Source organism: Syzygium oleosum, unplaced genomic scaffold (assembly GCF_021117445.2).
Source record: "Syzygium oleosum isolate NSW1041296 unplaced genomic scaffold, Sole_v2.1 Sole_v2.22, whole genome shotgun sequence".
Lineage (NCBI taxonomy): Eukaryota > Viridiplantae > Streptophyta > Magnoliopsida > Myrtales > Myrtaceae > Syzygium > Syzygium oleosum.
In genome coordinates, this window is record NW_026607506.1 from 4,174,296 (window position 1) to 4,197,142 (window position 22,847).

At 44.3% G+C, this 22,847-nt stretch overlaps 3 protein-coding genes across 3 annotated transcripts; 2 read left to right on the top strand and 1 right to left on the bottom strand.

Annotated features, from left to right (window-relative positions):
* Positions 1-1,332: 1,332 nt before the first annotated feature.
* On the top strand, positions 1,333-2,064 carry LOC115669948 (calvin cycle protein CP12-3, chloroplastic). The gene has a single exon (XM_030591128.2). It carries the CDS (start codon positions 1,382-1,384, stop codon positions 1,841-1,843), a length of 462 nt encoding a protein of 153 aa, XP_030446988.1. The 5' UTR covers positions 1,333-1,381; the 3' UTR covers positions 1,844-2,064.
* A 117-nt stretch (positions 2,065-2,181) lies between these two features.
* LOC115669906 (DExH-box ATP-dependent RNA helicase DExH12-like) lies at positions 2,182-10,440 on the bottom strand. The gene is made up of 3 exons (XM_056321248.1): positions 7,080-10,440; positions 5,700-6,089; positions 2,182-5,604 (listed from the first exon to the last, which is right to left on the bottom strand). The coding sequence occupies exons 1-3, from the start codon at positions 10,029-10,031 to the stop codon at positions 2,425-2,427; spliced, it is 6,522 nt and encodes a 2,173-aa protein (XP_056177223.1). The 5' UTR covers positions 10,032-10,440; the 3' UTR covers positions 2,182-2,424.
* Positions 10,441-15,274: 4,834 nt separating this feature from the next.
* LOC115670049 (chlorophyll a-b binding protein 7, chloroplastic) lies at positions 15,275-20,870 on the top strand. Its single transcript, XM_030591243.2, has 6 exons — positions 15,275-15,564; positions 15,650-15,816; positions 18,107-18,253; positions 18,710-18,842; positions 19,674-19,766; positions 20,478-20,870. Exons 1-6 carry the CDS (start codon positions 15,400-15,402, stop codon positions 20,778-20,780), a joined length of 1,008 nt encoding a protein of 335 aa, XP_030447103.1. The 5' UTR covers positions 15,275-15,399; the 3' UTR covers positions 20,781-20,870.
* Positions 20,871-22,847: the final 1,977 nt, after the last annotated feature.

The following is a 22,847-nucleotide window of genomic DNA, read 5'->3' on the forward strand; positions in this document are numbered from 1 at the left end:
TCCTCCCAAACATTTTCGTCTCCTTGGTTCTACAAAACATCGCGATTCTTTTGAAAGGCCAGTTGCTTCACTTTCAGACTCTAGACATTGCTTATTTTGCGATCGGTTCATAGTGTGAGCTATGAATCGATAGGGAGACGCGCGTGATTCAATTGAATTCTAAGAGCGAGGTTTTCCTCGCCGCGCGAGCACGATGGCTCCGGCAAACGAGACACCTTTTCTCAACACATGGATTTGTCTATCGTAGGATTCCGGCAGAAGTATCAATATGATACGAAGAACTTTGACACTGATAACACGGCCCTTCAAAACATTGAAATTCTTTACCTTGGCTGTAACCCAATATGTTCAAAGATCAGTGTTTTGTTCTCCGAGAAAAAGTCTTTGGTTTATGATTTATTTTATAGTTATTTGAGTGTGATTCACACTCCCCTCCGATAGGAAGGCACAAGGATCCGAGGGCCGCCCCGATGGGGGTTGCGGGGCCAGCGCCCCTGAGCCGCCAAAGGACTTTTATGGCTTGAGCCTATATTTTGTTTTAGTAGTTTGGGCTTGAGAAGATAAATAGTTACTCGGTATATATAATATATTTTTCTTATAATTGAGGGACGTAGCAGAGAGGTACGGGATGCTAATTACAGTGAAATTCTCTACTGGATGTAGTCTTAATTTAAGGATGAATCAGGATAAAAACCTTATGTCTCAATTTTTTTTTATCGCTTTTATTCTCTATTTCCTTGTGATTGTGTGCCGGCCCTAACACTGGCCGTAATTATAACGCAGCTCTAGGCTCAAGTGGTCCCTTCTTCTCAAAGCTTCAACCTTTTGACACCAGACTTACCCTTCTTTGATAAATCACACGCTCGGTCCTAGCCCAAGCCATCATTGTCAATCGCCGTCAAGCTCGAGCGATTGATGAAGATATGGCCGCCCTTCTTTGAGAAATCACACGCTCATCCCAGGCCCAAGCCGTCATTGCCTATCGCCGTCGAGCCCGCGTGATCGATGAAGAAATGGCTGCCTTCGGAAAGAAGAAGATTTGGAGAGTGGACCAAAGGAAGAAGGATGAAGAATATCAGAAGAAACAAAAAAAAGGAAGAGGAAAAAAGAGTTTGGACAAAGACCACAAGGCATGTGAGATGCGGGCGCGCTCACCGGAGCTCTTCTTCGAGGCTACTTTGCTCACTTCATGTCCTTATTAAAGACAAATTTCAATATAAGCCCTCTTTAGAAAAAAAAGATCATATTCCAGGTCCTTATTTGGAATTCTTCCGAAATACCGTGGCGTTTGTGAGATACTGATATCTGATATAAAGCAGCTCAACGGAAAGAAATTTTATCCAGAAAGCAAAAACCGGGAGACTGATCTGGACAGTTCGCTATGGCGTCTTTCGCTTCCGCGGTCGCCATCGGCGGGCCAGCAAGAGGCGCGATCCCGCCGCCGTTGTCGCCCTCCCTGAGATCCGGCCGCTCCTTCTGCCCTCCCGCCGTCTCGCTCCCCGCCGCGCGAGGGGGTGCCGCCTCCCGCCGCCGCCGCCGCGGCGGAGGGGGAAAGAGGGCGGCCGCGCTCGCGGTGAGGGCGATGGCGCCGGCGAAGTACGAGGGCACGCGGCTGAGGGAGGAGCGCCTGGCGGAGATGATAGAGGAGAAGGTGAGGGAGGCGAGGGAGGTCTGCGAGGGGGACGCGAGGTCCGACGAGTGCAAGGTGGCGTGGGACGAGGTGGAGGAGGTGAGCCAGGCGAAGGCCGATCTCAGGCTCAGGCTGGAGAAGCAGCAGGACCCGCTCGAGTCGTTCTGCGAGCAGAATCCCGACACCGACGAGTGCCGCCTCTACGAAGATTGAAGGAATCGAAGATCGGGGGCCGCCTCCGCTTCCGGTGATCGGCTTCGCCGGTTCAGTTCCGAAGGTCGGAGAAGTGTGTGTACATGTGTGCGTGCTTGTGACGGCGATGTGTCTTTTGCTTTTGTATGCGTTCTGGGGAACTGGTGCTCCGAATGCTATTGGTGCACAGTTGTGTTCATGTATCTGAGAACATTTGCCTAATGACTATAGCACCTTTCGAACATTGTTCCTCTCCCGCAATGGGAATTCGATCATGTTGATCCGACATTTTCTTGTTAGAAACGTACGGACACGGCCAGGCATCGGCGCCGGCCGGTCAATACCGAAGAAGATGAACCTGAGACCTTCAAATGTATTAGCACTGGCTGATCAAAATTATCCATATGGTAAAACAGATGCAGCTACGATAATAACGATACAGCTAACGAGTTCGAGATCGTGCCAACGATCTTAACCGAGATGCGCCGCTGAGCGGTCTCTCGGGGAATCATAACGCCGAAACAAAAAAGTTCCAAGGGACCCGAAAATAAAAATAAAGAACCAGTGATTGATCATCTTTTCTAATCTCTTCTACTTGGTCATCACTCTTCGTCGGCAGCCATGGCTTCGCCTACATCGACAGTGAAATTATACTCCTGGTCGCAACCCAGGTACGAGTCGCACATGAAGTAGAGGCTGTACGTCTTCTTTCCGGCTTCTGGAGGGGCGGTGAACTCGAGCTTGACCTTGGACTTCCTTTGAAGAGACACCCTCTTGATAGCGAGCAACTGGTTGGTCCTCGTGTCGCCGATGACGAGCCACCACCCTTCTTCCTTGGCTTTGGGATACCTAGGGGCATCGACTGGGCCAACGTCAGTTCTCCCCTCCATATCCCTTTCAAGCATCACCTGCAGCGTTACGTCGTCCCCGGCACCAACGCTGTCGTCATTGAGTACCTCGTAGGTGAGGTCGATGTTGGGGAAACGGTTGCAAAACCTTGCAATGTCCAGCAGCTGAGAGTCCGACATCTGCAGTAGCTCCTGCCTCTCCCCATCCTCCATTTCCAGCAGATCAAACACAGTCTCCACACTCTTCCCGGGGTTCTCCTGGCATTTCTTGGCCAGATCCTTGGTGAAATGCGGGAGCTGTAGAAGCATCGAATCGCGCTCCCACATGCCTTGTGTCACCATCTGGCTTACTTCCATCGCAAGAAGCGCGAGGCTCAGCCACCCACTACTTGATATAACATCCACCATCGCCTGAAGCAACCTGCTAGCAGAAAGGAGGACCTCCCGTTGATCCGATGCCAGATTGCCACCCAGGGGCTGCCTCGAGAAGTGGGCCTGAAGCAAGGCGTTGGCCTTCACGTGTGGGTCCGTGGCTTTGGGGTTCTCAAAGGAAAACCTCTGGTGGTTAATTAGCCTCCGAACAGCGTCCTCCTCTCCCGGTCGAATGGGAAGTAGTGCATATTCTGAAGCAGACGACAGAATCTCCAGAAGACCCTTCATCTTCGTTTTAGAAGTCAAGGAAGAACTGAACCGCTCTATAGTAGTATAACTGATATAGTAGTATGATGCAATCATGCCAAGATTTAAAGGAGAAAGGTCGATATCATCCTCAATAAGGACGCATTTACTAGCTTCCAGGTCGTTCAAAGTATTCTCCACAAGCTCGGAAAGGTGATCGGACAGATGCCTATGGCTCACCCCCTGGAGATTGTAGTAATTTGGGTTTTGCGTCAGCCTCCTGTACATGAAAGTCCAAGTCAGGTAATCCACGGCATCCTGCTTGTTCTCAATAATTCCAGCAACAACTTCTGCGTTCAGATTATCATGCAGGAAGTGCTGTAAATGGCTCTCCACAGGGAAAGCCTCATACAAGAATTTCTTGTAGTACTCTTTACGAGGCGCATGGCAAAGGATAACACATTTTCCAGAATTATCTATCAATGGCCGGCTAGCACGACCCATCATCTGCAGAAGATCTGTGACAGGGTAATCCGTGTGCGCGTTCTCCCGCCCATCATAGTATTGTGTTCCCATGACAACTACCAAGTATGCTGATAAGGGCACTCCCCAACACATGGAACTGCTCATGACACAGACCTGAATACGACCAGCTTCAAAGAGCTGTGTGACCACCTGTTGGTCAAGACTAGACAACCCCTCGTGCAAATAGCCAACCCCATGTCGCAAGGTGGTCCTCAACGTTTCTTCACTAACGTTGTCAATAAAAGTCTCCACATCTTCATAGGAGCATAGTAAAAATGGAGGATTCTCCCCACCTTCTGCACTTGAATAAGTCATCAAGTCCACTGCAGTAAGTCGGACATGCTTTCTGGTGGGAACAAACACAAGAGCAGGCTTCCCATTCTTAGCATGCTGTACAACTGCTGTGTATGTCGGTTTCGTCATTGCTTGCATCCTCGCCTCAAAATTAGCAATGTCCACTCCTTGTATGTGAATCTCCAGGGGAGCAGGGCGGACATTGGGCGGGAAGTTGAAAAGACCATGGGAAGTGGCGCCAATCCATTCACCAAGGTCCTTTGCATTCGCAAGTGAAGTAGACAGAGCCACAATTCGAATCTTGTTCTCCTGACTTGCTATATATCTCATCCTGGAGACAACCACCTCCAATACCGGACCACCTTGACCCCCAATCAAGTGGAGTTCGTCAATTATAAAAAGACTAACCTGTTGAACCTGCTTCCGCTGCTTCCATCTACGAGATAAGGCATCCCACTTCTCTGGAGTGCTGATGATAATCTGGCCCTTCTCAAGCAATTTCAAGTCTGTTGCAGTTTCCCCAGTTAGTTCAACCACCTTCATCCCAAGACCATCCCTCCCAAACTTCCTATTCCAATCTCGGAAGCGTTCCTTGGCCAGAGCTTCCATAGGAGCAATATAAACAACACGCGTGATGTTGTCAGGTCCTTTCTGGTGATTTCTTAAGATAGCAAACTCTGCACATATGGTCTTTCCACTCCCAGTAGGAGCAGCAACAAGGACATTGTCATCTGTGTTGTAGAGCACGGTGAAGACCTGAGTTTGAACAGGATTGAAATTCTTGAAGTCCTTGTACAAGGCTTCATACGACGGGTTTCTTAAAGCAGTCACGGGCAGTGGCTGCAAGTCCAGTAACTCTGTTGGTGGAGGATACTTTTCCGGTAAAATAAGATGCCTGAAGGAAACAGGCAAAACAGTTTGTGACCCAAGCCACCTATCTGACACAACACGAATGAAGTATTGGGGAGGCAATGGTTCATAGATTGGAACCGTGAAATTCAAAGTGTGGTCTTCATCAATGTACTGCTTCTTCAGCATAAAGTATTCGTGATGAAGAATGTATTCGCCATCGTTGTCCTCCACAATCACCCAAAATGGTTCGACGTACCCATGAACTTTGTCCTCCCACTGAAAGTCTGGTGTAATCGTGAGTTCAACCCTCAAGACAGATCGAGTAATTGGCAGAACATGTGCTGCAAGGTTCAATTTTGCGAATTGGTGGATGAACTTATGCAACATTCTTCCCTGCTTTGGTGCACGAATTAGCTCTCCTAACTCCTGTGAAGAGAGGTCATAGTACCTTTCCCAAGCTAAATCCTTCTTCTCCAACTTTGAAAGAATCTCATTAGGAATCCCAGTAAATTGACGAAGTGGTGTTTGGACACTCCACATCCTCCTGTTGACCATCTTGCAGAGGTTCAGAGCCTTCTCAGCCAACTGTGCCCATCCCCTTTTAAGGACAATCTCAAAAAGAGATCGCAGAAGACGTCCAGCACTCTAACCAAAAATAAATAAATAAATTAGTTAAGATTCAAATGATGCTACAGTGAGCAAGATATAATCAAGATGATGGAAATCAGAGGAAAATGTACCTGAGTTATGAAAACCATATCTGAAGTCAATGAAAGCCCTTCAAGCTTTAGCTGAGAAATATATGCTTGAAGCAAGACATTGATCTTGGCACTAGGCTCCTCCAGACTTTCTTTCACAGGTATGGGAACTCGATCCAAAAGCTTCGCTAGCTCCATCTTCTCATCTTGTCTCACTGTCACATACTTAAATTCTTCACTCAGTGAGAACAACCGACATAACTCAATATCCCCCATTGTCGGCTTCAAGTGTTCATTATACGTGGATATTGTCCCATGTGTTATGTAATAGTAACTAGCTATGCGACCCAAGTCAGTAACCTGGAAATATCCGCTTTTCCTATCATACTTAACCAAATTATTCTTATCCAGGATGCTAGCAGCAGTGTGAATCTGCACAAAAAACAGAAAATACAATATATATAAGTGAAATGAGAGATTAAACGTTCAAGTTCGCCGCATGTCCTAAAAACATAAATAAACAGCAAATCTGGGTTACTAGGAACGGAGAGAGAAAAGATCTCAAAAACCAGTAAAATTGAAAATCAGATACCACACAGGAGAGGCACATTCTAGCAACTCAGTTCTTAATCTTTGCACAGACAAATAGAAGCATATGTACCACCCTGATTCATTTTAAAGCAAAAACAGGGGAAACATTGCCCACTATCCACCACTTTTGAACCATAAACATCGCTTGAGGCTACAAATCACCTCTTTATAAATACCCCAATATCCAAGTAGAAAGAATCAAAGTTCAGGCAAACCCATGCATATTGAATGATTAATGGCATTCTAAAATTCATATGCAGTTCCATAGCACGTCATTGAATTGACACTAAATTCACATTATCGAGTTTCATCGTAAAATGAAATCTCAATTCCTTCACTCAAGGCACATATTCTACCCTGAAAAAACTTTTTGTTCCTGAAGAAAAGTGGAACGGACATAAAACTGAAGAGATTCCTCCCTCGTTCTGTCTTCCTCTTCACATGATAATCAATTCTCCGTTAGGGTCACTATTCCTTCTATTCACGTGTATTTCATCGAATAAACTTTCCATCTAGCAGAAGAAAGAGTGAGAACAACAAGAAAACAACCAGATCAAACAGTTTTTTGTCCTAAAGACATCTGGCAACACATTCTATGTTGTTATGAACTATTGCAAAACCAACACAAAAAGAACTAGCATAGTTAAACTGAATGAGAAAAGAGCTCACACAAGATAAAAGGAAAAAAAATACCAGAAAGGACAAGAACATCTAAAACTCAAAAGTCTGTTAAACAATGAAATAAGAAGTGGAAAAGGCACCACGTCTACTATGTTTGAGCATGTATCCATATAAGATAATCTCAAACATTAAAATCACGATGATACTTACCAAATCAGCCCTTCTCTCCTCCAGCGTAATATCATTAGTGAGAACATCTGCCGCCAGACCATATAGTGTAGGATTCCGCAGCATACGGATATACAAGTATGTGTAGCCAATCCAGTTGCATGCTTCTCTAGCATTCTGAACAGTCCCCAGAACAATTTCGGCATTCAACTGATCGGCCAATTTGGAGACAAACTGACTTTCTATAGGTAGCTGCTGATTCATCAAAGACAGATAGTATTGTAGTTCACTATGGCCAGTGATGATAATTCCTTCACCACAGGTGTCGTACTGAGGTCGTCCTGCTCGACCCAGCATCTGCATAACATCCAGCGGACTTAATTCAGTCCATGCTCCCTTTTCTGGATTGTATATCTGTGTTCCCTTGATGATCACAGTGTGTGCAGGTAAGTTGACACCCCACGCAAGAGTTGCTGTTGAAACCAAAACCTGCACATGACCATCAGCAAAGAGATCCTCAACAAGTTGCCTATCTGCCCTCGCCATGCCAGCATGATGAACGGCAAAACCGTAAGGCAGGAGGTCCTTAAGATCATTGCTCTTGACGATGTCAGTGTGACTTTGTAGAATTTCGCGGCTCACGCCGTCCTCTTTCAAGAATCTACCAAGAGTATCATTAGCGAGTGCAGAATCTCTTATAGCTCGAGCAGTTTTGGCTGTTTCCTTCCTAGAGTGGACAAAAATAAGAACTTGATGCTTTCCTGCCGCAGCTACTACCTTTTCATAGCACACATCATTCATCAACTGAAACCTCTGCAGTGGCTTTCTGACTGTTATTCCAATGTACTGCTGCGAAAGAGGGACAGGTCTGTAACTATTATCAAAATAAAATAGTCCCTTGTTAACATCTACGTGCAAGAACAACGCAACATCCTCATAATTGGGCAATGTAGCTGACAATCCCACCAGACGAATGTGCTCTTTTGTGGTTTCAATTTGTCTAACGGTTCTAGCAACAATGCTCTCCAGTACGGGTCCTCTATTATCATGGAGGAGATGAATCTCATCAATGATCAGAAGCTTCACGAGCTGCGTGTAGGTTCGATCTCCCGATTTTCGGGTAATGATATCCCACTTCTCAGGGGTAGTGACGATGATCTGAGTCTCTTCGATTTGCTGACGAGTCAATGACTGGTCACCACTCAACTCCCTCACCTTGATATCATACTCTTGCAAACGGTTAGACAGATTACCAACAACTTCAGCAACAAGTGCTTTCATAGGTGCCACATAAACAATCTTATAGTTGCTGTGGTTAAATGATCCATCTGGATTCCTGTTCAAAGCGATTTGCTGGAGTATGGTCAGCACGGCTACATTAGTTTTCCCAGCTCCAGTAGGAGCACACAAGAGGATGTTCTCTGCAGTAAAAAGAGCAGTCTCGTAGACTTTGCTTTGAACGCGGTTCAGCTGTTGCATCCCTTTGAAAGCAGGTTGTGCCCAATCAGGCAAGGCAGATATTTTAACAAGCTTCTCGTTGGGATCTGGTTTAGATTTCAAAACTGGCACATGAACTTCCTCGTATCCTTTGCTGAGATGCTTGAAGGAGCCGACAGGAAGATCAGTCCTTCTATTTGCCATTAAAAGGCCACCCTGCTCAAAAGCGAGGCTGTCAAGATCGAGTAACTGACGCTGTCCCTTTAACCAACTACCTTCTGCATCCCTATCAACCACGCCTCTCCGACCTGTATCTTCATCTCCAGCACTCTCATCCTTCAAACGACGAGCCTCTTCCCTAATACTCTTCTCCAAGTTCTTTTGCCTCTCTTTTGCAGTAGCTCTTGTGGCATGCAACTGTTCCACTATCGCAGCCAACTCCGGTCCCAAACCCATCATTTCTTCTTCAATCTTCTTCCGGTCATCTTGGTCTTCAGCCCTAGCCAAACGGGTGCACCAGACGATCTTCAACCTATTTCGCAATAAAAACTTAATGAGGCTGAACTTATCAAACTGAAGATGCAACAATAGCTTAGTCTCAACCTCCCTAGCATCCCCTTCCGCAAGTATCTTCAGCACCTCCTCCGCAAGCTTCTGACACTGCTGGGGATCAATCTGCTGTTCATAAGCCTGAGAAATCTTTCTTTGAAGCCAATAAGCATCAATGTCCTGAACATTCAAGCTCATGCCCTCACTAGCTTCCCGCATATCATCATCATCTATCCCGGCACCCATCTGCATAGCGGAAGAACTGTTTGGTTCTGCAACATCTTCGTCCTCCTCTTCATCCTCCTGGACCATATCGAGATCACTCTCCTCGTCGTCATCTTCATTCTCTTCAAACTCAACTGCAACACCCACATCATCATCAAGTGCCTCGTCCCCATTAGCCACAGCAGACCCAGCCGCATCACTCGCATCTTGGAAATCGGTAATAAGCCTCCCGATTGAAACGAGCTGATCAAAAACAGGGTTCGGAATAGGGTTCAACAACTTCTCAATCTCCTTCTTCTTATCAGGATTCTTGAGCGTGTCGTTCTTCAACACAGCCAAAATCTCATCCGCCGCGCCACTGACTATATTCAGCGGCTGCCCACCCAACTGCTGTTGAATAACGCTGAGCATCGCCTCGTACGCAGCCCTAGTCTCCTTCGTCTTGGGCTGGTAAACCCCTTCCTCCGTGGTGGTCAACACGCTCTCCTCTCGAAGCCGGCGTCTCTTGGCCTGCCTAGGGGCGGGCTCCGACAGCGCGTCCCGCTCCTTCTTCTTCTTCTTCGCCTTCTGGAGCTTCTCGTCGAGCTCCGGGGGCCTGCCCCGGTACGCCCGGTCGCCGAAGCTCCTGGGGTCGATCTTCCCCCACAGGGACTCGGGCTCGCCGGTGGGCTCGTGGGTGTCGCGGGGCCGCGTGTCCGTCGTCAGGACCAGGCTCGAGTTGGCCCTGTACTCGTACTGCTTGAACCGGGCGTGCGCCTCGGCACCTCCTCCCAGATGCGCCATGGCTCAAAAAACCCTAGCTCCTCGGAACACAGAACGACCAACAGATGAACTTCCCCAATCCAAAAACGAACCACCACCGCTCCCTAGGGTTTCGGCCAATACGCGAAGTCGATACGGAAACGCCGAAGCGGCTCGGCGAAGACGAAGCACGCGCGCGATATGGAGATCGGAGAACGAACGTACTTACGGAGATGATGTCGATTCGAGCTGCGAACCGCGAGAGAGAGTGAGAGAGAGAGAAAGCTCTTCCTCTTCCGACGATCCCCTCGAATCGGCGGGAGAGAAATGATCTCCGGAGCGGAGGAGGGCTGGATTTATAGGCGGACGCCGCCGGCGAAATGATAACGAAGCACCGCCATTGCTTCACTTCACAGGAAAAACCTTGAAGGGGGAACGAAGGGAAGGGCTCGCGAGGGCCTAAAAGGCGGTTCTTCTTTTCGGCCGCTCCGGTCCGGCCTAATTGTCTTCGTGGACCGACCGGTCAGTTACGGAGCCGTGGGTTCGAGCTAGAGGTGGCCACGGGCCGGTTTTGGCCCGGAACCGGACCGGAACCGGCCCGGTCAAACCCGGGCCCGCGGTTCGGAACCGGAACCGGCCCGTGGCATACGGTCCCGGTTCCGGTTCCTGAAAAACTTGAACCGGCCCGGAACCGGCGGTTCCGGGCCGGTTCTGCAAAAATAAAAAAAAAAAAAAAAAGCCTGCCGGTGCAGGCCACGCTGCAGCAGCCTGCACCCGCAGGAGAACGGGCCAACGGACGGCCCAACAAAAAAAAAAAAAAAATTTTGATTTATTTGCAGCAGGGCCTGCAGACGTGCAGGCCCTGCTGCGCCGCAGGCTTGCAGCCCGTTGGGGCAACGGCTACGCCCCAACGGGCATTTTGATAAAAAAAAAAAAAAAAAAAAACACATAACCGTTGCAATTTTGCAACGGTTATGTGTTTTTTTTTTAATTCTAAATTTTCTTCTATTTTTTTCCTATAAATTCTCTCAAATTCTCACAATACACACACAATTCTCTTAAATTCTCTCCAATTCTCTTCTCTCAAGTCTCAAATTTTCTCAATACTCGAAATTCTCTCAAATTCTCTGAAATTCTCTCAATTTTCTCAATCCACGCAATTCTTTCTTAATTCTCCCAATTAATCCGCTCAATTCTCTCAATCCATTCGAAAAATGGCAAGTGGAAGTCGAGTGCCAACTGGCAAAGGTAAGAATATCGCGACGGAATCCCATCATTCTTTTGATCCTCGTGAATATGCAGATTTTCAAGATGATGAAATCAACATTTTTCACGATGTGGAGCGCGTCCCGACGCAAGAAAGTTTTCATCGTCCTGCTGAAATATCTACAACAAAGGAAGCGGAACGGGAATTTACATCCGACATTTGGAATCACTTCACGAAAATGGAAAGGTTTGATATCGGTCAAAAAAGGTATGATATAATTTGTAAATATTGTGGAAAAATATATAAATATACAGGTGGACAAGGATATGGAACATTTAAACGACATCTTATGAGCAAACATCCAACTGAAACGGGAATCGATATCGGGCAACAACAAATTTCTAGGTACGTCAATCCTAACACTTCCCCTTTATTTCGTTTTAATGAAAAAACTTATAAGGAAGAATTAGGCAAATTTATTTCCGTTGAGCATTTAGCATTTAATTTTGGAGAAAGATTTGGTTTTAATGAATTTGTACAAAAAGCATGTGCTCCACAAGCAAAACGTGTTTCTAGAAATACAACTAAACGAGTAATTAAAGATCTTTACAAAAATGGAAAAAATGATTTACAAAACTTTTTTATGCAATTTAATGGATGCGTGCATATAGGTAGTGATATTTGGAGTGATCATTGGCAAAATCATTCTTACATGGGCATAACATGTCATTGGATAGATGACGAGTGGACTATTCAAAAAAGAGTTATTGCATTTAGAGTTTTCGATGATCATCATACGGCAAATAATATTTATAGACTAATTAGGCAAGTTTTAGAAGAATATTATTTGCTTAACAAAATTTTTTCAATTGGTTTTGATAATGCCGCAGCAAATACCGCTTCAATTGCCGAGTTAGAAAATATTTGTAAACCCGCTTTTGGTGGAAAATTTTTTCACATTAGATGTGCTTGTCATGTTTTAAATTTATGTGTACAAGATGGTTTGAAAACTCTTGATATTTTTCTTCAACCAATAAAAACGGCGATTCAATTTTTATGGAAACATCCCAAAAAAATGAAAGAATGGGGTAGATTTTGTAGAGATAATGGCAAAAAGCCAAAAAGATTTCCAAGAGATGTTTCAACTCGTTGGAATTCTACTTTCCACTTGCTTAGTGAATCTTTAGCATATAAAGATTTATTATGTGCATTCATTTCTAATAATATACCTGAGATTAATTTATACCCACAAGAGTGGCATATTTGCCAAAATTTTTTAGATCTTTTAAAGGTTTTTAATGATGCAACTTATACTTTGTCTGGTGTTTATTATCCTACTACACATTTATTTTTAGTAGAGTGTACTAATATTGTCGGAACTTTTGATGAATATGAAAATGATGTTGAATTACAACCTACTGTAGTTGCAATGAAAATGAAATGGCTTCATTATTATAGTGAAATTCCCATGATTTATTTAGTTGCTTGTGTTTTTGATCCGCGTTGCAAATTGGATGGCTTAAATGATTTTTTGCGTGCGTATTATCAATGTTTACATTATGATGTGACAAATGTTACAACCATAGTACGTGAGGTTAAAAACGTAGTAATAGAATTATATAATGAATTTTATACTAAATATAATTTAGGTGATATTAGATCTTCTCAATCTACGGAGATACAAAATGACAGTACAGGTAAAATTAGTAGAGGGTACCAACTTTTATTACATAGACAAAAAAAACAAAAGGGAGTAATAGGAAATATTTCGAATTAGAGAGTTATCTAACCATTTTATTTGAGTTCTTAAGCGAAGGTGGTACAGATTTTTTATTTTGGATTGGTGGAAGAGGCACGCAAGCCAATACCCAATCCTTTCTCTTATTGCAAAACAGATTTTTTCAACCCCTTGTTCTACGGTTGCGGTCGAACAAGCATTCGATCTTAGGAGGTAATATTTTGAACGAACATCGTTCAAGATTATATCCAGAATCGGTGGAGATGCAAGCTTGTGTTCTTGATTGGACGAAGGCTCAATATCGGCAACAAGAGATAGATCGGAATAATGAATCCGAATTCTTTAACGACGGAGATACTACCGCTACCACTATCGGTACTGGAACGGGTAGTGACGATTGAGGGTAAAAGAACTATTGGAGTTGGCAAATATTTCGGGAACTCTTGTTTCTCATACCGGGTACGCCCACGTGAGCTTAGGGAAACCGAAATATAATCCGACGATATGTGATCTCTGGTCCCCTGCGCACGGAATGCTTAGGTTTTGGGATAATTTTAGGGTATATATATTGTACTCCTTTTTTTTTAAGATCATTGTAACGAATTGTAATGTGCTTAATGATAATTTATTAAGTTGAAGCCCTCTCTTTCTCTCTTGTCTTTTTGTCCCCAAATTTGAGTACAATTTACATTTTAATCACAATTTATATTGAATAATGTTCTATCACAAGAATAGTATTTTTTTAATTTTTTTTATTTTCATTTCTGTTTTTCTTTTTTTTCTTTTCCTTTTCCTTTTCTGTTTTTCCTTTTTCTCTTTTGTCTTTTTTCCTTGTTTCTGTTTTTTAAAATTATAATTTATATTTTAATTTTTTTTTTCTTCCTCCGCGCCGCCGCGGCCATGGCCGGGGCCGCGCGCGGAGGTCGCCGGCGTCGGCGAGGCCTCGCCGGCGTCGGGCGAGGGCGGCCCTTGCTGGGGCGGGCGAGGCCTCGCCCGACGCGGCGAGGCTAGGCTTGGCCTCGCCTGCAACCGGCGAGGCTCGACCTCGCCGGCGTGGGCGAGGCCGGCCTCGCTGGGCCGGGCGAGGCCGGCCTCGCCCGACGCCGGCAAGGCTCGGCCTCGCTCGCCCGGCGAGGCTCGGCCTCGCCTCGCAACCGGCGAGGCTCGACCTCGCCGGCGTCGGGCGAGGGCCGGCCTCTCGCCCGACGCCGGCGAGGGCCGCCTCGCCTAGAGGCCGGCGACCTCCGCGCCGGCCCCGGCTATGGCCGGCCGCGGAGGAAGAAAAAAAAAAGAAAAGGAAAAGGAAAAGAAAAAAAAACAGAAAAAATAGGAACCGGCCCGGAACCGGTTCCGAACCGGAACCGGACCTGAACCGTACGGTTCCGGTTCACGCTTGGCCACGAACCGGAACTGGTCGGTTCCGAACCGTGGCCACCTCTAGCCTCATCAGACCGATACGTTGCTCCGTTAAATGAATTAATTGAGATAATTATTTAATGGATTTCACCATCAGATCTTATTTTGTGCCATTGAAGGAAGAACTAGCATCGCGATTGTTATACTGTTAGGAGAAAATTGCTAAGTTGATTGTTCGTCTGGTGAAAAAATTGCAAAACAAATGCATTAGATTGACGCGGGAAACTCATCCCCGCGAATCAGACGGATTGCCGTGGGAAAAGAAAACCGGTGCTGACCAGACTGTGCTCACTTGGAAAAATGACAACGATCAGGCATCGTTTGTCGAGCGGAAAATGAAAGATTTAAAAAACATTTTCTTAAAAATGACCGCTTTTGTATCGCTTAAAAAAAATGAATGAATAAAAAATATTTTCATCGATAATGAAAATAATTTCCATTGATTAATTATTTTGAACAATACGAGCGATCATTTTTAAGAAAATGTTTTCCAGATCATTCTTTTACTGCAAAATAAACGGAGCCGAAATTGGATAACTATAATTTAGGGGTCACACTGAACTTGAACAAAAAAGTGCAAGGATGAAATTCAGCAAAATAAAAGTTAGAGGGAGGGAAAATGGCACAAATCGTACTTGAACTTTAGCTCGATATGTAGTGTAGTCATTGAACTTTTAATTTGTTTAATATACATTGAATATTTTCGTATCATTCGGAGATATACCAAAAGTCCAGGGATTATATTGAATATTTGGCTAAAGTTCAAGGATCACATTGAACAAATTAAAAGTTCAGAGATTATACTGCATGTTGTGCCGAAGTTCACGAATTGTTTGTGTCATTTTTCCATGTATGGACTAAATTGAACATTACAAAAAAGTATGAGGACCACTTTTAAATCGTCGTAAGTCAAATTAAGAACCAGTGAGCGCTAGTGCGTCGCATCGTGCTCCTCTGCACACCACAAAATCCATCAGCAAGATCCTTCCAGTTCCAGTTCTCTTCTCCGCGCCTCATCGAAGCGAAACATCAATCGCCGACGAACCTGCATGGCCGCGACGCTTCGATCCCCCGTTCCGCCTTCTTCTCCGTCTTCCTCCTTCCCTCTCGCGTCGCCTCCACACGGCCTGCCCGCTCGTCTAGCAGCTCCTCCGAGACGGCGGCGGAGGCGGCTCCCCGGGTCCGCTTCCGCCTCCAGAGCGTCGTGGCAAGAGGTAACGATTTTACCTGATTCCGTGAACTCTTTTTTCTTAAAGGGCGAAAAATGGCGTCGATGGCTTACTTTTATTGTCCGTGAAGCTCGCCGGCGTTCTGGTGTTCTCGGCGATTCCGTTCACGGCGGTGAAGGCGATCGCCAACAGTCCGTTGGGAGAATCGCTGCAGCGGCGGATGGAGGAGAGGAAGAAGGTCGCGGCGGAGAACTCGTCCAAGTTCCGGGCGCTCGCTGAGAAGGCGAGGAAAGAGAGGTAATCGTCCACGGTAAGCCGGTGATTTCCCCTGTTGTCGGTTCTTGCTCGTGGAAGGTTGCCGTATAGGTGCTGAGATCATTGTCCTCGATTTTGTCCGGATTTGATCGACTGTGGATACGTTGGAACCGTCTGTGGGAATTTTCGACCGGATGATTTCTTTTCATGGTTGCATTTATCGGCTTCTGCTTTTGGACTATTAGAAATAATAGGAAACCGAACCAGTTAGCTTCAAGTGCGTAGATAAGTATCCTTCCATGAAAATGGAAAGCATGCGCAGTAGAGAAACATCTTGCATCACGTGCTTAGCAATATAGTGCAGAAAACTTGGATTCGATTTATCTCGTGTTTGGGAGCTGGCATATTGAGCTCGGGTTGTTTTTAGAACAATTTGAGAGGAAGTGCTTCGTTTTACAGCTGGCTTTAGCTGCAAATAGACCAAGGAAATTATCAGATCAACGAAGCCATGATGCTCCAACGGCGATGCATGCTGGACCTATGTACTTATTGGTGAAAAATAGTTTGCCGAATCCATAGATACAGTTAATGCTTCTCCATACTGCAATGTAATCCCTTCTGCTGTCCTCCTCCCACGACAAATGCATCTCTTGGCACGGTCCAAAATTTGAAATAGTACATTTCTCAAAGAATTGCTTCTATGGGATTAAGCTTTTTGTAGTTGATAATTGATGCTTGTGACAGAAAGCTTGTAGTCTTCCAGCTTTTCTATGTAAATAACTGGAGAAAGATCAGTAATGGCACGGGATTATCAGATTGTTGATCATTATTTTGGATGTTTCGCATATGGTATCTATATTCAGTCTTTCCTATACGACTAGTATGGAGATACCATTTTACTTGCTTCAAACTGGCAGTCATTCTTGCTATATTATATGAGCGGGCTAGGCCAAATTACATCTTGAAATGAGTTTTTAACCATCCTTATGATCTTAATTACATTCAAACATGCAAATCTCCCTCTATGACTAGAAGACCCATATATATTTCGGAAAGATCACTTGCCATATTCAGTGCTGACATAGGTTATTCTTGTGTATGTCTTCCAAGATGGTTTATCCTTGACAAGACGTAATGGTTTTGGGTTTGTTTCATAGCTTCCATTCTCCGCTTGCCTATCTAGAATTTGTAAACGAGGTGCATTTACAGAAACATTGGGCCATGATGGTGCTGTTTAGGGGTGAGCATGATTCCAAGTTCTACCTTGGAACCTGAGAACCTGACCGGTGGGAACCTGTAGGTTCCAGGTTCCAAGGTATGCAAGATAGGTTTCAGGTTCCAAAAATTGGGAAACCTGTTTCAACGGGTAGGTTCCAAGTTCTAGGTAGGTGGAACCTGAAACCTGAAACCTAAACAGTTTTTTGTATTTTTTTCTTTGTTTATGTCTTCACGTAATCCTGTGGTGTTTCATGGCATTAGATGATGAGTGTATAATCTGAAATCACTAGTCTGAGCTTTCATTTTATGATTTGTTAATGTTTCATATTTTTCGTGTGTCTAAATATAAGTTGTGGTAAGTGGATCATAGCAGCAGGTGGTGGTCATTAAAAGTGATGATTTATTGCAATTGTTCAATTAATAATACAGGTGGAACCTAGGTAAGCCCTAGAACCAACCTGGAACTTGTGATAAGATAGGTTCCAAATTCCAAAAAATGATGAATCTATTCTCATGGGTAGGTTCAGGTGGAACTTGTACGGAACATGAAACCACTCACCCCTAGTATCGATTCTCATTTTAATTGTGTTTATTTGAACCGTAATGCCAGGAAAACTAGTCTTTTGTATTCTCTTTGGTGAATGACAAACTTGTTCAATATTGTTGCGTTTATTTTCGTTTTGTTTAACTAAAAATGAAACAAAAAAAAGAACCCGTTAGACCCTGGAACCTACCCCGGAGGTTCCAGGTTCCAAGTTCCGACGGGAATGTTCCAGGTTCTAAAAAATGAGAAACTTGTACCTGAGGGTAGGTTCCAGGTTCCAGGTTCCAGGTGAAACTTGTAAGGAACCTGGAACCGCTCACCCCTAGTGATGTTTTGTCCATTTTCTTTGTACAATAAACCTTCTTAGTTTGCGGCAACTTTTCTGCTTGGCTTACCGTTTTCTATTTCATTTTCTGACTTAAGGTTGATAGAAATGAGTCATAACGTGAGCTCCGACTTTTGAAACTCTATCCCGAACTTGCTTAAAAGTCAAAGTGGACAGATTGTACTTTATCAGTTTCTGTTTTGTGCGTACTAACTCCTGAATATTTCATTTTTGCTATCAAACAGTTCATGGTACGGGGAGGACCGCCCTCAATGGCTTGGGCCAATCCCATATGATTATCCGGCATATCTTACTGGTGAATATCCTGGCGATTATGGGTTTGACATCGCAGGTCTCGCCAGGGATCCCACTGCTTTTGAGAAGTTCTTCAAGTATGTAACATGACAATTTTTGTGTCTTTCTTCTCTGATGCCTCTTCATGAGTACTTCTCATGTCTATCTGGTGGTACTTATAGTAAATCTGTATTTCACTTTCGAAAAGTAATATTTCTTTTTCTGAAATGTGGAAAACATGAGCTATTATCTTGTGATTAGTGTTTACGGCATCTTGCCCAAGCTCAATCAACCATCTCAAATGTATGAGTTGTGATATATAATTAGCTTCTTTGCTCCCCGTGACTGTAATTCCAGCGCTTCTGATTTAGCAAGCTATCATGTCATCCCTCATGGCCAAATGATATAGATGGTTTTGAGTTATCATTCGGATCTGTTGTTAATGATATAGATGGTTTTGAGTTATCATTCGGATCTGTTGTTAATGATATAGATGGTTTTGAGTTATCATTCGGATCTGTTGTTCCTTTAAGGACGTGTTATATTGTACGCAGCTTCGAAATACTGCATGCACGCTGGGCTATGCTTGCAGCACTTGGTGCTCTTGTTCCTGAAGTATTAGACATAGTGGGAGCTTTTCACTTTGTAGAACCTGTCTGGTGGCGAGTTGGTTACTCAAAGCTGAAGGTTTGCATCTTCTCTTGGCACGTATTACTCCCATCTATAATCTATTTATATTTTTTTGCTGCTAAGTTCATCAACTGAAGCTCCTACCTGTAATCTTGCTCGGTAGATGCTTAATGAACAATGCAGTGTCTTGTTCTGATGGCCTACTGACTCTGGGTAGAGCTCCATTGATCGTTCAACCAGTCAAGATGAATAAAATTATCAACCACCCTCCGCCCCTCTCTTTCCCTCTCTCCGAGGCAAATAAAGTCCAGCTGATTTTGCACTTCTTTGTTGGGAGTTCTGCAATCCCCGGCCCCTAGTTTATATGTGGATATGATTGAAAAGGATTTACTTCCCCTTGTTTAGAATTTATGGAGATTCCTACCTCTGGGTTTGCTTTAGGACTATGAGTGAGAATGGTATAATTAATGACATGCGAGTTACATTTTTAAGTTCTTGTTGCGTGTAATATCTTTATTTGCTAAATAACTGCTATTCCTCTTTTGCTTACTCGAGAATCTTCCCTTCATTTCCTTGCATGACCTCAGACTTATCTTCTGACTCCCTACAAGCAGACTATTATATACCTCAAAAGACTTTTGAATTTTGTTCTCTTATTTTAGTAAGCTTAGCAGTTTTGTACATGTTTATTGCTGCAATGTCCATGGTACAATGCTAAATTGTGATCTGGATCTAATATATCCATTACCTTCATCAATGTGTATAGTTTTTCTAGCAAATAAGTGGAACATAGTGATTTTTCCTATATGTTTCTTTTAATTTTGCTTTGACAAGATTTGCTTGCAGCACATGACAGACATAGTTTGCCTCACATTTTCATGATACCAGGGCGATACACTGGACTACTTGGGGATACCTGGACTCCATATAGCTGGAAGCCAGGGGGTGATTGTGATAGCTATATGCCAGGCCCTTTTAATGGTAAGAACCATATCTAGCACTTGCTTCTTTTTTTCCCGCAAGATATGCCAGTACTTTTCTTCTTCACTTGCAATTATTATGTATAATTTTCCTGCAAATATTATTGATAAACAAGCCTTAGTTGGATAATTTGAAGAGTCAAAATTGGTCATGCACTTTGAGAAAGTATTTATGTGATGGAACACCACGTGGAAGTGACGACATGGGGTAATCGATGAATTGCCGTTGCCCGCCTGTTACGAATCTTATCCTACTTGGCGCCTTGTATGTATGCGTCTCTCTTTTTATTGATTGACCATGGGGTGTATCCATCATATAAATTAAAAAGAAAGACAATGATATCATTGTGCCTTTATTTGAAGATTGCAATTTTGTTAGAATACATTTCTTTCGCTCACTGAGGAGATTCTTTGTTGCATCCTTGTCTGGTGTAAAGCATTTTTTGGGTGTGTGTTTGTGTGTGGGGTGGGGGTTTGGGAGGGAGAGGTAAGTAACATGTAACTTGATCTTGTAAGCATTCATTGCCAATCTCTGGCCTACAAATATGCCACCTAGTATCCTATAATTTTAAACAATTACAGATATTCCAATACAAGTTTTATAGGGTACCATGGAAAGTTTATTAGTTGGAATTGTTTGTGAGACTCATCGAATTTTGTTAAGAATTCAAAGCTTTTACGTTTTGAATGCTCCTACTGCTTTTTTCAATAGGTTGGACCAGAATATGCGAGGTATTGTGGCATTGAAGCTTTGGAGCCTCTAGGAATTTACTTGCCAGGCGATATTAATTATCCAGGGGGAGCCCTCTTTGACCCCTTGAACCTGTCCAAGGACCCAGCAACTTTTGAGGAGCTGAAGGTGAAAGAAATAAAGAACGGGCGCTTGGCTATGGTGGCCTGGTTGGGGTTTTACGTCCAAGCAGCTTTGACAGGTAAAGGACCCATACAGAACCTACTCGAGCATATCTCAGATCCGTTACACAATAATCTTTTCTCGGTGCTTAAAGGGATGTAAAGCATTAGTCCAAACATGTAAATATCACGAGTTGAGGTTTTCAAGTGGACTTATACTAGGGAATAAAAGTTTCTTCTCGCTTTGTGGCTATTGTGAGCATTGAATTATCAAAGCTTCTGACGGAGGAGATGGCAATATCTTACGCGAGAAATCGCATTAGATTTTGCCTAGGTAGAGCATTCTAGCAATTGTGAGTTTCTCTTGACCATGCAAATTCTGATATCTTCTTTATTCGTCACTGCATATTCGAATAGTGCAAGGTTGTAGCAGGCATCATTGAAGCAGGTACATGTCCAACTTTAAGTTTTGTGCACAGTCCCCTGAATCTAATCACATGCCGCACATGCAAATCATGTTCTTCTTGAATATTTCAGTAGCGGCATAACAGTCTAGGCTTCGAGTCCCAGGACATGTGGCGTCCATATTCAACCGTATCCCCCAAGATGGATCAGCATCTCACGGATCGACGTGCCCCACGGGCATCACCTTCCTACTCTTTCCCTAGGCTAAAAAGCTTTCATATACTGTTTTTAAGTGTCAGGTGTCGAGGGTCGAGTGCGGCCGTCACTCTTGAAGCAATGGAGATCAGCCAATTCCTGTACTATGTTCGGATTCCATCATTCCCTCATCGTTTTAGTCTTCTGAGAAGTGAGAAGCTCCTGTGGCAAGAGGAGTATACGGCCGTTCGATTCTCGCCGCTCCACACAATCTCTCTCCTTCGTCTTTTGGGCGGGTCGCTTCAGGTCCATCGACCTAATCATCACCTCAACCTCTGCGTACCCGACCATCCGGTTTTCCTCTTCCTCTTCCCATTTGGACATTTTCCACGACGCCCTCCCTTTAAAGTCAGTCCCTAAGGAAGCTGATGTTTCGGCCCGGTAGTCGTCCCCGTCGCTTGATAATTACCCATTAATAATCTGATGCACAAGACACGGGATAGCTCTCAGTCGCACACCTCACCTTGTTCTCGCTTCTAATGTTCGGCACAAACATGCCGGAAAGGATAAGACGATTCTGTTTACGCGTCGCGACATGACAAGGCCGTTCTAGGTCCCCTCTTCTCCACTCGATAACTCAATACCTCCTAGTGGAGCAGGAATGAGATACTACTCCCCATTGTCTAGTCCCAAACTTGCAAAATTAGAAAAGAAACGAAACTCCACGCTTTTGTCCTTTGCGTGCTGAATGCTCGTTAGGGATAAGAACGACATTGAAGGGAAAACGTTCCGCCCTTTCGATCCGAACACGGAAACTCTTGGCACCGGCAGAAGAAAAAAAGGAGAGAAAAAGAGAGAGGGGAAGAAACAGCTGTTCACCTCACGATGGGACTCCTCTTTTTGTCTCCTATCGTTTCGGTAAAAAAGTCCAAGTAAATGTCCCAATCGGCAGCAATTCGAGGCTCGCGCAACGAAAGAAAACAAGATCGAAAATCGTCGGTTCGGTCGTGAAGGAGGCGAGCTTTTTTCACGGTCGCGGTGTGGGTATTTGACGAGGCTCTTAAGCTGCAATTGACATTGTCTTCCTCCCGTACACACGCCCCCCCCAAAGGACAGAGCGACACCTGTCTGGAGCGCACCAAACGGAAGACCGATACTTCAAGGAAGCATACCTCTACTTTCCATTTGTTTAGTCAAGTTTCTCCGCTGTCCAAATTCAGCCGATGTGGCTCTTGGATGGCGCCAAAGTATAATGCGGATAAAATAAGTGGATGAACACTCGGACATTGGTTCGAGCCAATGTAAACTATGTCGATTCGTGTTTGGAATGTCCAATTGGTAAAAAAAAATTATGCACGTCGCGCTACGATGTGTCCCGCGGCCTTATCAAATTGAATTTGGTCGGATATGATGTCGGAAAGAGTTGATTACACAAATTAACGGTACATGAGCATGCGCTTTTATTAAATCCTCTTGGGTTTTCATTTTTTGCCATAGAGGGTGGTGTTGTCTTTAATATCTCGAACCACATACGCGAATAGTATTTGTGCAACTAACGAAGAGTTTCCCTTCGAAAAGTATAATATCTTGTGAGATTCCCCCCTTGCTTTTTTTTGTGGGCGCTTAAAAA

Coding starts and splice junctions, on each gene's coding strand:
- LOC115669948 (XM_030591128.2), top strand. CDS start 1,382: ATGGCGTCTTTCGCTTCCGCGGTCGCCATCGGCGGGCCAGCAAGAGGC.
- LOC115669906 (XM_056321248.1), bottom strand. CDS start 10,031: ATGGCGCATCTGGGAGGAGGTGCCGAGGCGCACGCCCGGTTCAAGCAG. Junction 6,090..7,079: donor AGGAGAGAAGGGCTGATTTG/GTAAGTATCATC, acceptor TTTTTTGTGCAG/ATTCACACTGCTGCTAGCAT. Junction 5,605..5,699: donor ATATGGTTTTCATAACTCAG/GTACATTTTCCT, acceptor ATTTTTGGTTAG/AGTGCTGGACGTCTTCTGCG.
- LOC115670049 (XM_030591243.2), top strand. CDS start 15,400: ATGGCCGCGACGCTTCGATCCCCCGTTCCGCCTTCTTCTCCGTCTTCC. Junction 15,565..15,649: donor CCAGAGCGTCGTGGCAAGAG/GTAACGATTTTA, acceptor TTGTCCGTGAAG/CTCGCCGGCGTTCTGGTGTT. Junction 18,843..19,673: donor TTGGTTACTCAAAGCTGAAG/GTTTGCATCTTC, acceptor TCATGATACCAG/GGCGATACACTGGACTACTT.